Here is a 15,513-nt window from a genome sequence, read left to right on the forward strand (position 1 = left end):
GGAACTCAAATGTGAAATTGCAGAACTACTAACTGTAGTCTGTAAACTATAATTTAAATCAGCTTCTGTATCAGATGACTAGAGGCTAGCTAATGTGATGCCAATTTTTAAAAAGGGCTCCAGAGGTGATCCTGGCAGTTACAGGCCTGTAAGCCTGACTTCAGTACCAAGCAAATTGGTTGAAACTATAATAAAAGACAATATTATCAGACACATAGATGAACATAATTTGTTGAGGAAGAGTTAACATGGTTTTAGTAAAGGGAAATCATGCCTCACCAATCTACTAGAATTCTTTGAGGGGGTCAACAAGCATGTGGATCAAGGGGATCCAGTGGATATAGTGATTTTAGATTTTCAGAAAGCCTTTGACAAGGTCCCTCACCAAAGGCTCTTACGCAAAGTAAGCTCCCACGGGATAAGAGGGAAGGTGCTCTCATGGATTGGTAACTGGTTAAAAGATAGGAAACAAAGCGTAGGTATAAATGGTCAGTTTTCAGAATGGAGAGAGGTAAATAGTGGTGTCCCCAAGGGATCTGTTCTGGGACCAGTCCTATTCACCATATTCATAAATGATCTGGAAAAAGGGGTAAACAATGAGGTGGCAAAATTTGCAGATGATATAAAATTACAAAAGATAGTGAAGATCCAGGCAGACTGTGAAGAGCTACAAAAGGATCTCTTAAAACTGGGTGACTGGGCAACAAAATGGCAGATGAAATTTAATGTTGATAAATGCAAAGTGATGCACATTGGAAAGCATAATCCCAACTATACATATGAAATGATGGATCTAAATTAGCTGTTACCACTCAAGAAAGAGATCTTGGAGTCATTGTGGATAGTTCTCTGAAAATGCACAATGTGCAGCAGCAGTCAAAAAAGTGAACAGAATGCTGGGAATAATTAAGAAAGGGATAGATAATAGGACAGAAAATATCATGTTGCCTCTATTTAAATCCATGGTACGCCCACATCTTGAATACTGTGTTTAGATGTGATTGCTCCATCTCTAAAAAGGTATGTTGGAATTGGAAAAGGTTCAGAAAAGGACAACAAAAATGATTAGGGGTATGGAACAGCTTTTGTATGAGGAGAGATTAATAAGACTGGGACTTTTCAGCTTGGAAAAGAGATGGCTAAGGGAAGATATGATTGAGGTCTATAAAATCATGACTGGTGTAGAGAAAGTAGGAAGTGTTGTTTACTACTTCTCATAAAACAAGAACTAACAAATGAAATTAATAGGCAGCAGGTTTAAAACAAATAAAAGGAAGTATTTCTTCACACAGTGCACAAAACAAATAAAAGGAAGTATTTCTTCCACAGTCAACCTGTGGAACTCCTTGCAGGAAGACGTTGTGAAGGCCAAGACCATAACAGGGTTCAAAAAAGAACTAGATAAATTCATGGAGGACAGGTCCATCAATGGCTATTAGCCAGGATGGGCAGGAATGGTGTCCCTAGCCTCTGTTTGCCAGAAACTGGGAATGAGCAACAGGGGATGGATCACTTGATGATTACCAGTTCTGTTCATTCCCTCTGGGGCACCTGGCACTGGCCACTGTCGAAAGACAGGATACTGGGCTAGATGGACCTTTGGTCTAACCCAGTAGGGCCATTCTTATGTTCTTATGATAGCAACACCTTTCTTTCCTTTGATGTTTACACCCTTCAAAATAGTTCTGTTTCAGACCACCTATTATTCTGCTGCACATAGCTTTCAAGAAGTTAGGAGCAGTCTTTTCAGTTAAGAACATGTAAGGAAGAACATGGTAACATGGGTGAGGCTTCATGACTTGTGAAATATTTGGTAGAAAAGCACATTGAATGGCAACATCAGTTCACAAATCAGTTTTCCTGTATTCTTATTCCAAACCTGGGTAGAAGACTAACAATGTATATTGTGTTTGATGGACACTATATTATACTGTATTGGCATTAGCACGTTGTGCTACAAAACCATTGGTTGTCACTGTTCCACATTTCATAGGTTTTTTTGTTTTCAAGATTGATGGTAAGTGTAGCAAAGAGGTGTGGCCGCCCTCGGAGATTGACAATGAGGGACAGCCAGACACCCTCTGTTGGGCAGAACCAGGAAGGCCACGCTCTCCATACCGTACGCAGAGGGGGGGGACAGGAAGAGGAAGTATAAAAGGTGGGCCCTGTAGCTCAGGTGGGAGGCAGCTGCCAAAAGAGATAGATGTGTTCTCCCCACTGCTGATGCAGGAGCCCACAGAAGACTACTGCAGTCCCGAGGGGGCCCTGAGCTACCTGACATGCCTGATGTTGAGGAGTTCCTGGGATTGCTGCTTGCAGTGTACCCTGTAGAGATGGAATATGACCCTTGGATGCAGGTACACCCGAGGGGAAGTGTAGAAAGCAGCCCGGGGAACCAGACTACTGTCTGGCTGTGGTGCTGCCAGAGATATGGTCAGCATGTTGCTGGTGGATTCCCCGCTGACCCAATGGCAGACCACTCTACCACTGTTAGGATCCTGTGCTGGGATGTGGGGGAGTTGGGTGGGTCTGTGTCCCACCCCACCTAGGGGTGGCAGTATTCCCCCTCCTGAGGTCAGGAGGCCTGCACTTCTTGGATGAGCATGCTAGACTGTTTGCTGGGTGCTCTACCTCTGCCCTGCCTAAGGGCCTGAGCCCCTGAACTGTTTGCTGCTCTACGCTGCCTGTGGATATGAGCCCTAGAGACAGCTAATTTCCCCCATGTACACACTGCCGTTCCAGGTGTGTGACAGCAAAGAGGCATGGCTGCCCTTGGAGATTGACAGTAAGGGATGGCCATGCGTGCCTACATAAGTATGTAGATGGTTGGAGTCAAAATTCAGATATTCCTCTTGGGCGCAAATTGTACCAGCTGTGCTCTGTTTTTACTGCTAGTCTCAGCCTCTTGGCTGTACAAGTTCTTTCCTGTAACTTTCATTACTGTAGCTGTGTGCCGGCAATATTGAAGTCAATGGGAGTTTTGCCATTGATTTCACATGAAGCAGGGCTGGATCCTAAAAGACAATTCCTGCTTGCTGTACTCACACATATGATACTATTGAAGCCAGTGAGATTATTTGGGTGAGTAAGGGAAGCAGGGTGTGGCCCCCAACTGGCTGTTCAGCCCCAATGGCTCCCAGTTTCCGTATTCCTTCCTCCATTGACACTTATGCAGCGTGTGTTCCAAATAGTCTGGATCATCGTTAATCTTTCCTTTTTTTATGTCTTTCTGCTGCTCCCCTTCCTGAGTCAACCCCAGACTTGCAAAAACCACATTTTCATCAAGGCTTTCTTGTAATAAAATCCTCATTGGGAAGGGGGATTGAGATATCGCTGTTGTCATTTTTACTCATGCGAGTTGCTCTGATGCTATGGTGATGGGGGCTGGGGGCCATAGAAGAACCTAGACAGAAAGACATGTCCTTTAGAGAAACTTTCAGAATTCAGTCTCTCAGTCATGGCTTCAGACGTTCCACTGGGCCTGGTGACGGAGATCCTCCCATATTCTCATTTTCTTTTACTAACTCCTGATGAGCCACAACAATCTCTATTTTTTACAATTGAGGCCAAATGATGTGGGCCTTAACTCAATTTATTCAGATCGTATTCAGGCAAACTCCGTTGAAGACAATGGAATTTTACCTTAGTAAAAACTAAGTCAGGTCCTCAAGTTTTGGCCTTAGCCAGGACATTTTCTTGTTGCCATTAGCTACCAGAACTCTCAATACCTGACATGTAACATCTACAGATTTTATTAACTGTCATACCTTTGAGGCTTGTCTTACTTTCTTTAATGGTGTTAAAGAAATGAGAGCTTTAAAGGGGTCTTTGGTGGTGTTCTGTTGTAGGAATATTTTTTTTCAGTTTGGCAGTTAGCTGTGGTCCTTCCATTTTCCTTCAAGATGTATAATTTTGATGCCTATTGCCCTTATGGCGACAGACCGCAGCAGCTGCTGAAGAATCGGTGATAGTAGGCCCCTGTAGTTAAGGTTTAGTTAATAAACTGATAAAACTGATGCAACTTGGTTTATGAGAGGGGTCCATTGGGGTGACTTTGCCTTCTGTAATTTTAACTTTCATTGTATTTGATATTTCTGAGGTGAGACTGTTAGTTTATGGCACTGAAACAGGTAGACAAATGTCACTGTCGTATGAAAACATTTATTGCACCCAGGGGCAAGGAGAAAGCAGGGTTGCAATTGTGACTGAGAGGTATATCTCTGAGGCACAATGCTTCTCAAAGCTTCGGCGCAGCTTGCACAGGGCTATACTAGAAATAAAAATCTAGCCCACGTTATTTTAGCTGAAAATGCTTTTCTGTACGAAGTTATAAAGGACATGAAAAATAGAACTAATCCCAGTTGCCTGATATTACAGTGACGTGGTAACAAACCCCTGCCCTATTCATATTAAAACAAGTTGTCTCATGGTTGGAAGTGCTTTCATTTGCCAGCTGTAATATTTAGTTAGGCACGAGATTAAAGAAGCATTTAAATACAAATACTGCTGTCAGTACTTATCCAAAAATATCTGTATCAAATGTGAAAACATATTAGGGTACACTAATATTTTTAGGGATGCTTTTAGGGGCATTCTGGCATGCTAACTTTTAAAAAAAATCTTATAGGGTCACATCTTTGGAGTCCTAAAGGTCCCATTGAAATTAATGGGAGTAGTTCCTGAATAAGGATTTGGCCCATGCTTTTCCTAATGTGACATTTTTCTTGAATGACCTCCCAGCAACCTGGTCCAGAGGTCATTTGTCATGTTTATTCTCTGAGTAAAAAGTGCCAACATCTGTTCTTAATTTGCTTTCCCATTAACTTCTATTTTTGCCTTTTTTTTTCTCTCATCTGTGTTTTATTGCAAATAGCATTTCTGGTAAACTTTATTTATACCCATGTAAGGGGTTCTTATAGTCAAAATAAGTCCCTTGAGTGTCTTTTGTTCAAGTTTCACATTCTCCTTTAAGCCTACAAAATCCAGAGTCCTCAAGCAAAAATAAATTATGAGGAACACAGTTTGATAAGTGACTGAAGTTGTATTTAGGTGCACAGGCTGGCACAACTCTGGAGACAGACTCAGTTCTCTCTCCCTCTCTCTCCTCTTTCCTTTGTGAGCGCTCCTAGCTCTCCACTATATTTCACAGGTTGGCTTAGCTATCTTTTGTCCATTACTGGCCATTTCAGATCTACCCTCCCTCATGTGTGGCTTATGTTGGGCAAGGCTCTTGCAAGTTACGTAGACAGCTTGACCCAAACTCCCAGATTCTATGGCACTCCAGTGCAGCAGAATATAGTTTATGTGGCATCTTCACATGAAAAAAATTGAATGGTTTTAGGTAAATTAAATAGGAAAATCAAGTAATTATTAGTTTCTGTTCTGTTCTGACTCCTTTGATGAACTTAATGAAATCAAAACTTGCTGCTGCGGCTCTTTCTGTCTAAGGGTGAAATCCACTTCTCTTGCATAAAGTTTGAAAAAGGGTGACAGAGGCAGGTGAGTCTTTTGGAAAAAATCCACACAGCCACCAGCCTGGGGCTAGGGAATAGAGCTTCAGCACAAATGCCCACAACTGCTATTCCAGCCCTAAACATGACTTGCTCATTACAATCATACAATTAATAGAGAATAATAAAGGGAGCCTTGTCACAGAATGTGCTATATGCAGTTCTGAATTCCAAATAAGCATATGGATTGGAAAGGGGATTATAGGAACAAGTCCAAACAATGCAAATGTACAATATTCCCTTTAAGAGGTGGTAACCATAAAGCTCTATCCATGCTACCAGTTTCAAACTGTGTGGGTTTAAAACTGGATAGTGTACTTTGCATTTGCATGACAGCGTTACAATAGAGTTGTTCCAGCACTGTGTTTGAGTCCTGTGTTGGAGTTTAGAGTTTAGCATGACCCTGATTTAGCACAGTTCACATTGCCTCTGGAAATAGTGCTAGATGCACAAAAATAATTCCCAGAGGGCTAGTTTATTAGTAAATCTGTTTTCAGAAGTGATTTAGCTTTCTGTTAGTGTAACCAGAGCTTGACATAGGTCTTCTAAGAACTCACCAAGACGAATCAGTGAATCATAGCAATTTTTATTGAGCCAAATCCTGAGGTCCTCACTAACTGTAACTTCCGTCACTCAGTTAACTTGAAATCACTGATAGTAAGTATTGAGTAAACACTCATTAAGGACATTAGTCACCCACCTCTCAAACATTCCCTTTTTTTTGTTTGAGTAGCTTGACAGGAAATAATTCTAGTTTGTTCTGATCCACACCCATTCACTCTGAAAAGCCTGATAAGGATTCGGGTGTGTTCCCATGTAGGATACTGAGAGTTTATAATATTTTGAACAGTTGGCTCATTTTAATGAGGCATATCTTACCACAGTGGCCTATTTGCAACTCTTTCCATTAGTTTATATCTTTTTTGGGGGGGTGGTGGTGTATATTTAATATACATACAAAGGTCTTTAGCATTGTCATGTCTTAGAGTACATTTCCTATTTGCCAGACAGTACCTTAGGTACCTGCTTTTGTTTGGCAAGCCTAATTTTTTCTCTTTTGTTTATTTGTTGGTTTGTGATGGGGTGCACTCACTCCCCACTGAACAGGTAAGGGTTAACTCTGCATTGTGGGCTGAGGATGCCACACCCTCTTGACCCTACTGGGCATGCTCCAAGAGTAGCTGTAGTATAAAAGGGAGCAGATCAGCTCAGACAGGGCTGACAGCTGAGGAAGAAGGATGCTCACTGTAGGTGCCAGCCCAGGAACTGCCAGAGACTCTGACAGCAGGAACTATGGATGTTGAAGCCTAGGTGGAGACCCAGACACTGGCAGAGGTCTGCGAGAACCCGGGGTTGCTGGTAGCCATCTGCGCTGGAAACCTTGGAGATGCCCCGTGCTGATAGGAAGTATCCCTGGGAGAAGTGGCAGCCGCACACTCGGGAACAGTCAGAATGTTTCAGTCTGGATCCCTGCTGACTCAGTGGCAGAGACCCTTGCTACTGATAGGGTCCTGGGCTGGGACCTGGTGGAGCAGTGAGGGCCCAGGTCCCCAAACCCTGGCTGTCACCCATCTCCAGGTGGTGGCCCACTTTCCTGACTGGCTGCTGGGCCGTTCAGCCCCAAGAGAGGGGGCAATCCTATTGACTCTGGCCATGAGGCCTTACAGACCTGAGAGCCAGGGTGACGCTATTGACTCTAGCTGCTAGGCCTTACGGGGTGAAATCCACTTCTCTTGCATAAAGTTTGAGAAATGGTGACATAAACAGGAGAAGTGCAGGTGGATCTTTCAGATAAAATCCACACAGCTGCCAGTCTAGGGCTGGGGAATAGAGCTTCAGAGGCCAATAGCAGTCCATTGAAATGATTCATGGGGTGCACTGACCCTGCACTGGATGGGGTACACCCACCCCATCAGATGGCTCTTTTTAGAAAGTATTTTTAAGCTACCATTTTATTGCAATCCCTGTTTTGTATGACATTCAGTTTTTTTCATGGGATCTCCTCTTTCACTTGATACCAAATGTTTACTGGGGTTGTGCTGTGTTTCTTCCATTCTTCCTTTCCCCAGTATGTGACCTCTGAAGTAGATGGTCCTGGGAAAAGACTTCATCCAGGCTTTCTAGCAGTTTTATTTTTGTTTAAAACAGATTGTAACTGGCCTTGTGGGAGCATACTTGGTTTTATAATTTAAGAATTTTTCTACCAAACTGGCAAATGGTGGTTTTGAGGGCTTCTGTGTAAAATCACTGATTTCTCTTTCCTATTTTATAAAGTGGAACAATACACTCAGTCTGCATATTACATGCATGTGATTCTCAGGTGATGTCAAAAACAGAATAATGCCTTACTTCCTAGCAATTCATCTGAAGTTTGCATGTGTACGTCCATTTTTAATGTACTTGTTTTATTGCATACCCCCATGTAAACAGTAAGGTCAAATCCAGCTCGTTTAAGGGTATGTCTACATGGAAAAAAATACCCACGGCAATGAGTCTTAGAGCGTCGGTGTACAGATTCAGGCTCATGCTGCAATGCCAAAAATAGCCATGTAGATGTTTGGGCTCAGTCTCTAAAATCCACCCTCTTTCTTGGGCTGCGTTTGTTTCAGGATGGATTTTATTTTAATCAAATTGATTTAAAACACTAGTCAGGAAGACTCAATTTAATCATGGATTTCTACATAAAAGTGCATTCTTGGTGGTGGTTATAACCTTAATACATATTCTTCCCAACTCAGAGATGGATGTAGGTTTCATGTTTAGAAGGTATACACTATACATTTTTTTTAAGTGATTGATTTTGAAAACTTTTCAGATTAGTTTTACAGCTGTATCAGAAAATGAATGATTGTTTGGTTATTTCAATTACCAAAGATAAGTGAAGCAGATATTTATGAAGTCATTGGGAGGTGAACTATCTCCAATTCAACAGGTTAATATTTGGAGGATTTTCTTGCCATGCTATATTAGGAGGAGAACATCACCAGACAGACATTTAAATTGTTTTATTTAACTAAAACAATAATGTTATGTATTCAACAGCGAATAGATAATATTTTAACAAAACAAGCATATGAATTTTTGAAGTTAAACATTCAAGTTTTTTAAAATCAGTTTTTGTTAAAATTGTTAACTAAAATAGTTAAATGAAATATATATTTTTTATAAAACAAAAATTAAATCGACTTTGTAGCCAGGTCAACATGAGAAACTTAAAATATTGGCTCCTGCAGCTAACTCAGTCGTCTTCACCTTCATTTTCCTGTTTGTTCATAATCTGGAAAAGAAAAACAAGCTTTCCTGCTTTTTCAGGTCCCAACGGATTTCTCAATTTGGAATAAATTAGTCCAAAGGAAGAAAATATTCTTTCTACACCAGCAGAAGAAGCTACTGCTGTTAAAAGTGAGACTATCTCCAACAGTCTCTGAATCCAAGTGCTTAAGTAACTTTCACCAGTTTACTGGTGTGACTTTCTTTAAAGCATCATCTGCAAACATATGTTTCTTGAATGGTTCTTATTCTCAAACTGGGTCTCTTTTATGGCCTGCTGCCATTATAGGTTTTCCCTTCTAGTGAGAGGATGGTATGGTAGATCTCAAATCAATGAAGGCTACGCTCAGAAAGACCTCAAGAATTCTGGAATATGCTGCTCAAACAGTTTCACTTTTGTTTCTAATGCCTGTCCTTCCCTTCTCACATTTATTTCCAGACTTCTCCTTGTCCAGATCTATTCTGCCCCCAACAATCTTTGCATTTTTAGAGAGAGGTAAGGGATTGACTCTGTGTATACAAATTTGAAGAGGGACAATAGAGTTGAAGTCTCTTATTTCTCACCTTTATATATTTATTTATTTTAAAACATTTTTTGCTGTTAACTGTTAGAGGGCTTTCCCTCAACCCTCCCACTTCCCTGGTTCTTGTCATGCAGACAGCAAGCAACAAAAGACCAGAAGTCCGAAGTGCAGACAATGCGATGTTCATTGGGGTTAGTTTCCAAGCAAGCATATTCCGAAAGTCCGACTGTTGTGAAGGGCATCTCTATACGCCAATAGAATTGGTTCCCCAGTGTCTCCCTTCCCAGCTCTGATGCCGCAGAGCCTTGCTTGTGTCCCTGTTCCCCATTCCCGTTTCCCACCCCCCCACTTAGCAAGCATGATTCCAATTTCCCCTTTCATTTCCTGTTTGACCCCAGTTTATATAGTAATATTCTCAACTATACCTTAACAAATCATTTTACTGAAATTAAACTAACCAATCCTAACACATTGTAACACAATTCTCTAACCAATTATATCACACTACCCTAATTAACTTACACCTAGCAAAATTAATTATACAGCAGACAGAAACAATTAGAGAACCAGACAAATAAACAATAGAAAGGTGGGGGCAATACAGATAAAACAATATAGAAATGAGGGTTTCACAACCATTGATAAGTGATTTCTTGCCAGACAGGATGCTATCAGACTAAGTTTTCTTTAACTATCTTAAGATCTGTTTCTTTAGCTGGTGGTGATGGGCACTATCAGGACAGGATGGTGGTGATGGGCACTATCAGGACAGGATTGTCTTCCTAACAGCCCAATACCACCTTATTTCAGTGTGATTGGTTTGGAATGTGAGGATGAGCCAAAGGCCTTAGCGTAAGAACAAGGCCTCAGACTATCCTAGTGAGAGAAGGCCCATACACAGGCAGACTTGTAATTTTGATTCTTTGTCTTATACCTCTATAACTAGCTAAGTGATTAAAAATACACCTGTGTTCTTAAATTATGTGCCTTTATAGGCAGGCCTGAATATCTATATTCTAACATTAACAAGCATGGAGTACTAGTGGCACCTCAGAGATTAACCAATTTATTTGAGCATAAGCTTTCATGAGCTACACCTCACTTCATCGAATGCATCAAATAAATTGGTTAGTCTGTAAGGTGCCACTAGTACTCCTTTTCTTTTTGCGAATACAGACTAACACGGCTGCTACTCTGAAACCTGTCATTAACAAGCATGTTATCTCTGGAGACACAAATCCACAGTTTGAGAACTGCAAAACTAAGCATCTCTGATGGTATCTTCTAGACTGAGTCCCATTGGATAGAGAAAGATTAACCTCAGTCTATACAGAAACCCTTGGAACCCCGTAAGATTGGATCCCTAATCCATGAACTACTGGAACTCACTTACAAAATTTTTCATAAACATTACATGAATATGTTGTCTCATACTATAGAATTAGAATTTATAATCCCTATTCCATGATGAGATATCAGCAATTTCCACCCCACCATCAACCTCAGCCTAGACCAGTCCACACAAGAGATCCATTTCCTGGACAGTACAGTGCAAATAAGCGACGGTCACATAAACACCACCCTATACCGGAAACCTACTGACCGCTATGCCTACCTACATGCCTCCAGCTTTCATCCAGACCACATCACATGATCCATTGTCTACAGCCAAGCCCTAAGATACAACCGCATTTGTTCCAATACCTCAGACAGAGACAAACACTTACAGGATCTCTATCAAGCATTCTTACAACTACAATACCCACCTGCTGAAGTGAAGAAACAGATTGACAGAGCCAGAAGGGTACCCAGAAATCACCTACGACAGGACAGGCTCAGCAAAGAAAGTAACAGAACGCCACTAGTCATCACCTACAGCCCCCAACTAAAACCTCTCCAGTGCATCATCAAGGATCTACAACCTATCCTGGAGGACGATTCCTCACTCTCACAGACCGTGGGACACAGGCCAGTCCTTGCTTACAGTCAGGCCCCCAACCTGAAGCAAATATTCACTAGCAGCTATTCAAGGGACACGATCATAGGACCTAACCACATCAGCCACACCTTCAGGGGCTCATTCACCTGCACATCTACCAAAGTGATATATGCCATCATGTGCCAGCAATGCCCCTCTGCCATGTACAACCGGACAGTGTCTATGTAAAAGAATAAATGGACACAAATCAGACATCAAGAATTGTAATGTTCAAAAACCAGTAGAAGAGCACTTCAATCTCCCTGGACATTCAATAACAGACTTAAAAGTCGCCATTCTTCAACAAAAAAACTAAAGAAACAAACTTCAATGAGAAACTGAAGAACTGGAATTAATTTGCAAACTTGACACCATCAAATTAGGCCTGAATAAAGACTGGGAGTGGCTGGGTTACTACAAAAAGTAATTTTCCCTCTGATACTCACACCTTCTTGTCAACTGTTGAGAATGGGCCACATCCACCCTGATTGAATTGGCCTCGTTAGCACTGACCTCCCCACTTGGTAAGGCAACTCCCATCTTTTCATGTGCTGTATATTTATACCTGCCTACTGTATTTTCCACTCCATGCATCTGATGCAGTGGGTTATAGCCTACAAAAGCTTATGCTCAAATAAATTTGTTTCTAAGGTGCCACAAAGACTCCTCGTTGTTTTTGCTGATACAGACTAACGTGGCTATCCCTCTGAAACCTAATAAATGAGCGTACCCCAAAGTAACAGGCAAATCTGGTGACAATCCTGATCATGAACCGATTATGTAGGTTTTGGTAGTCAGGAGTTTTGTTAAACCCACAGAATTCCTACATTTTAGGTGGGCAAATGGACTCAGTCTCCTTTGACGTTCTGTAAAATTCTCTCAGTGCCTAAGAGCACTGTCTGCTGAAGGTCACTGATAAGTCATGCACTCCTAATATGTTCTTTAGCAGCTCATTCATAACCTTAGGGTTTATTATTTATTTTATTAATACTGAAATACATCAGAAAATCTAAGTGGAGATTCAGGTAGCTCTAAATTCCTGTCACACATCACGCCCTCCACCCCCCTATGTATAAACAGTCATTTTGTGCAGCATCAAATGAACTTGGTTTTGGAGGTGTTGGGGAACATCATTTTGTCATACTTTTGCATTGTGGAGTGTATTTATCTGAACATTTTCTGGTTACAAACTGGTTTAAACTCTGTTTTTTTCTGTGCATTTTTTCCATGCTGAGGCTAGCTTCCCTCATTATTTACATGTAGTTTGGCTATGCTAATACTGAGTTTGCTTGTTTTCAATGTTATTCCCCTTGTAGTCATTCTGTACTAGTCTAAGAACCAGTAGTGCTATGGTTACCCGGTGGGATTTTGGTGGGGAATAAACTGTATTCTCTGCTGCCACACCTTTCAAAGCAAAACAAGAACCTTAGGGTCAAATTCACATCCCTAATTTCATCTGCCCCAAATTCCAGATTAGTCACTCATCCTGTCAATTGAATGGGGTTGCATGTATATTACTGAAGACAAGACATGGAACGCACACACGGCTTCCACTGAGATCAATGGGAGCTGCATGCATTTGATGGCAGAATATGGGTCTAGATGTACTTTTTGCTTGTTTTGTTAAAGAAAATAAATACAATGGTGTCAAGGTTCCTCCCCCACTCTGAACTCTAGGGTACAGATGTGGGGACCTGCATGAAAAACCTCCTAAGCTTATCTTTACCAGCTTAGGTCAAAACTTCCCCAAGGTACAAAATATTCCACCCTTTGTCCTTGGATTGGCCGCTACCACCACCAAACTAATACTGGTTACTGGGGAAGAGCTGTTTGGACGCATCTTTCCCCCCCCAAATACTTCCCAAAACCTTGCACCCCACTTCCTGGACAAGGTTTGGTAAAAAGCCTCACCAATTTGCCTCGGTGACTACAGACCCAGACCCTTGGATCTTAAGAACAATGAACAATCCTCCCAACACTTGCACCCCCCCTTTTCTGGGAAATGTTGGATAAAAAGCCTCACCAATTTGCATAGGTGACCACAGACCCAAACCCTTGGATCTGAGAACAATGAAAAAGCATTCAGGTTTCTTACAAGAAGACTTTTAATAGAAATAGAAGTAAATAGAAATAAAGAAATCCCCCCTGTAAAATCAGGATGGTAGATACCTTACAGGGTAATTAGATTCAAAGCATAGAGAACCCCTCTAGGCAAAACCTTAAGTTACAAAAAAGATACACTGACAGAAATAGTTATTCTATTCAGCACAGTTCTTTTCTCAGCCATTTAAAGAAATCATAATCTAACACGTACCTAGCTAGATTACTTACTAAAAGTTCTAAGACTCCATTCCTGGTCTATCCCCTGCAAAGACAGAATATAGACAGACACACAGACCCTTTGTTTCTCTCCCTCCTCCCAGCTTTTGAAAGTATCTTGTCTCCTCATTGGTCATTTTGGTCAGGTGCCAGCGAGGTTACCTTTAGCTTCTTAACCCTTTACAGGTGAGAGGATTTTTTTCTCTGGCCAGGAGGGATTTCAAAGGGGTTTATCCTTCCCTTTATATTTATGACAAATGGTATAAAAAGAAGATAATTTCCTTGAATGAAATCTGTAGGCATGACCAGAGTACCAGGTATAATGTAATATTTGTATGTTTCACTCATGCAGTCATTTGTTTTCTTCAAAATATTTTTAGTCTTAGAATTCATTTTGTTTATATAAATGGAACAACCTCTGTTATAATTCAGTTAGTGTTCTTCTTTGTTTACATGGTAAAATGTGTTGTATGTTTTAGCATATAAAACTATATTTGATTCACTTTGTTGTTATGGGTACAAGTATAAGAAATGGGATTGCTCTACAGTAAAATCAGACTTGCATGTCTTAATCTAACTTTCTTTCTTTATATGTCATCTTTTTGTTTAGGTGGAAAATGTCCGCTTGATTGATCGTATATCTTCCAGGAAAGCTGCACTGGGGACTCTGTATTTAACAGCTACTCATGTTATTTTTGTGGAAAATGTGTCTGAAACTCGTAAAGAAACCTGGGTATGATTATGTATTCGACCTAATTTTTACACATAAGCTTCTTGTAGTGGCGATCTTATCTTATTTTACAATAAAAATCCATTCAGAATCTGAATTTTCCATTATCCATTCAGAATCTGAATTTTAGATGAAAACTTAATTACCTAGATAAATTTAAAAATTTTATAAGAGAATTGGGATTAGAAACACAGGAATAGAAATGTAAGGACCCCCATAAAAATATTAGGGTACTACTGTAATCCCAATGGGAACACTGTTTCAAACTAGAATTAGTGGTATCCTGTGGGGAAGAATAGTCCAGAAATCCTGAGCTGCTCTGAATTTGTGTTCCTACATGAAGGTTAAGATGCTGATATCAATAGCTGTCTGAGCAGTATCAGTTATTTCTCTCTGTCCCCCTTCCACACAGAGAGGTAATTTAGTACAGTAACTCTTCGCTTAACATTGTAGTTATGTTTCTGAAAAATGTGACTTCAAGCAAAACGACGTTAAGCGAATCCAATTTCCCCATAAGAATTAATGTAAATGGGGGTTGGGGGGGAGGTTCCAGGGGAAATTTTTTTTACCAGACAAAAAACTATATAAACACAGTATAAGTTTTAAACAATTTAATATTGTACACAGCAAGGATGATTGTGAAGCTTGGTTGAGGTGGTGAAGTTAGAGGGTGGAAGAGGTTGGGATATTTCCCAGGGAATCCCTTACTGCTAAATGATGATCTAGCATTCGGCTGAGCCGTCAAGGGTTAATACATTGTTGTTAATGCAGCCTCACACTCTACAAGGTAGCACAAATGGAGGGAGGGGAGACAGCATGGCTGACAGAGACAGACACACCCTGTATGAGAGAGAGAGACGTGCATTGCCCCTTTAAGTACACTGACACCACTCTAAGTACATTGCCTTTTTAAAAAGAAAAGGAGTACTTTTCTCCTTTCTCCACAAGTACTCCTTTTCTTTTTGCGAATACAGACTAACACGGCTGTTGCTCTGAAACCTGCCTTTTTAAGTAGATCAAGAAGTTGAGACAGCAGCTGCGGCCAGTAAGCTCCCTCCGTCCTGAGCCCTCTCGTGTTCCTCCCCCCAGCTCTGTGGAGAAGGGGTAAGTGGGGTGCAGGAGCAGGGGGACACCCTGACATTAGCCCCTTTCTTCCCCCCTTGCACAGCAAGTAGGAGGCTC

The 15,513-nt window shown here is 41.0% G+C and overlaps 1 protein-coding gene across 2 annotated transcripts in view; it reads left to right on the forward strand.

Moving 5' to 3' along the window:
• MTMR7 (myotubularin related protein 7) overlaps positions 1–15,513 on the forward strand; it is a 90,979-nt gene that overhangs the window by 15,945 nt on the left and 59,521 nt on the right. For both annotated transcript variants that reach the window (XR_012158656.1, XM_073341923.1), the window contains exon 2: positions 14,212–14,334. Coding sequence is in view for 1 of the 2 variants with exons in the window: in XM_073341923.1 (XP_073198024.1) it covers positions 14,212–14,334 (123 nt within the window). In the remaining variant the exon portion in view is untranslated. The remainder of the gene's footprint in view (positions 1–14,211; positions 14,335–15,513) is intronic.

This window comes from Lepidochelys kempii, chromosome 4 (assembly GCF_965140265.1).
Source record: "Lepidochelys kempii isolate rLepKem1 chromosome 4, rLepKem1.hap2, whole genome shotgun sequence".
Classification (NCBI taxonomy): domain Eukaryota; kingdom Metazoa; phylum Chordata; order Testudines; family Cheloniidae; genus Lepidochelys; species Lepidochelys kempii.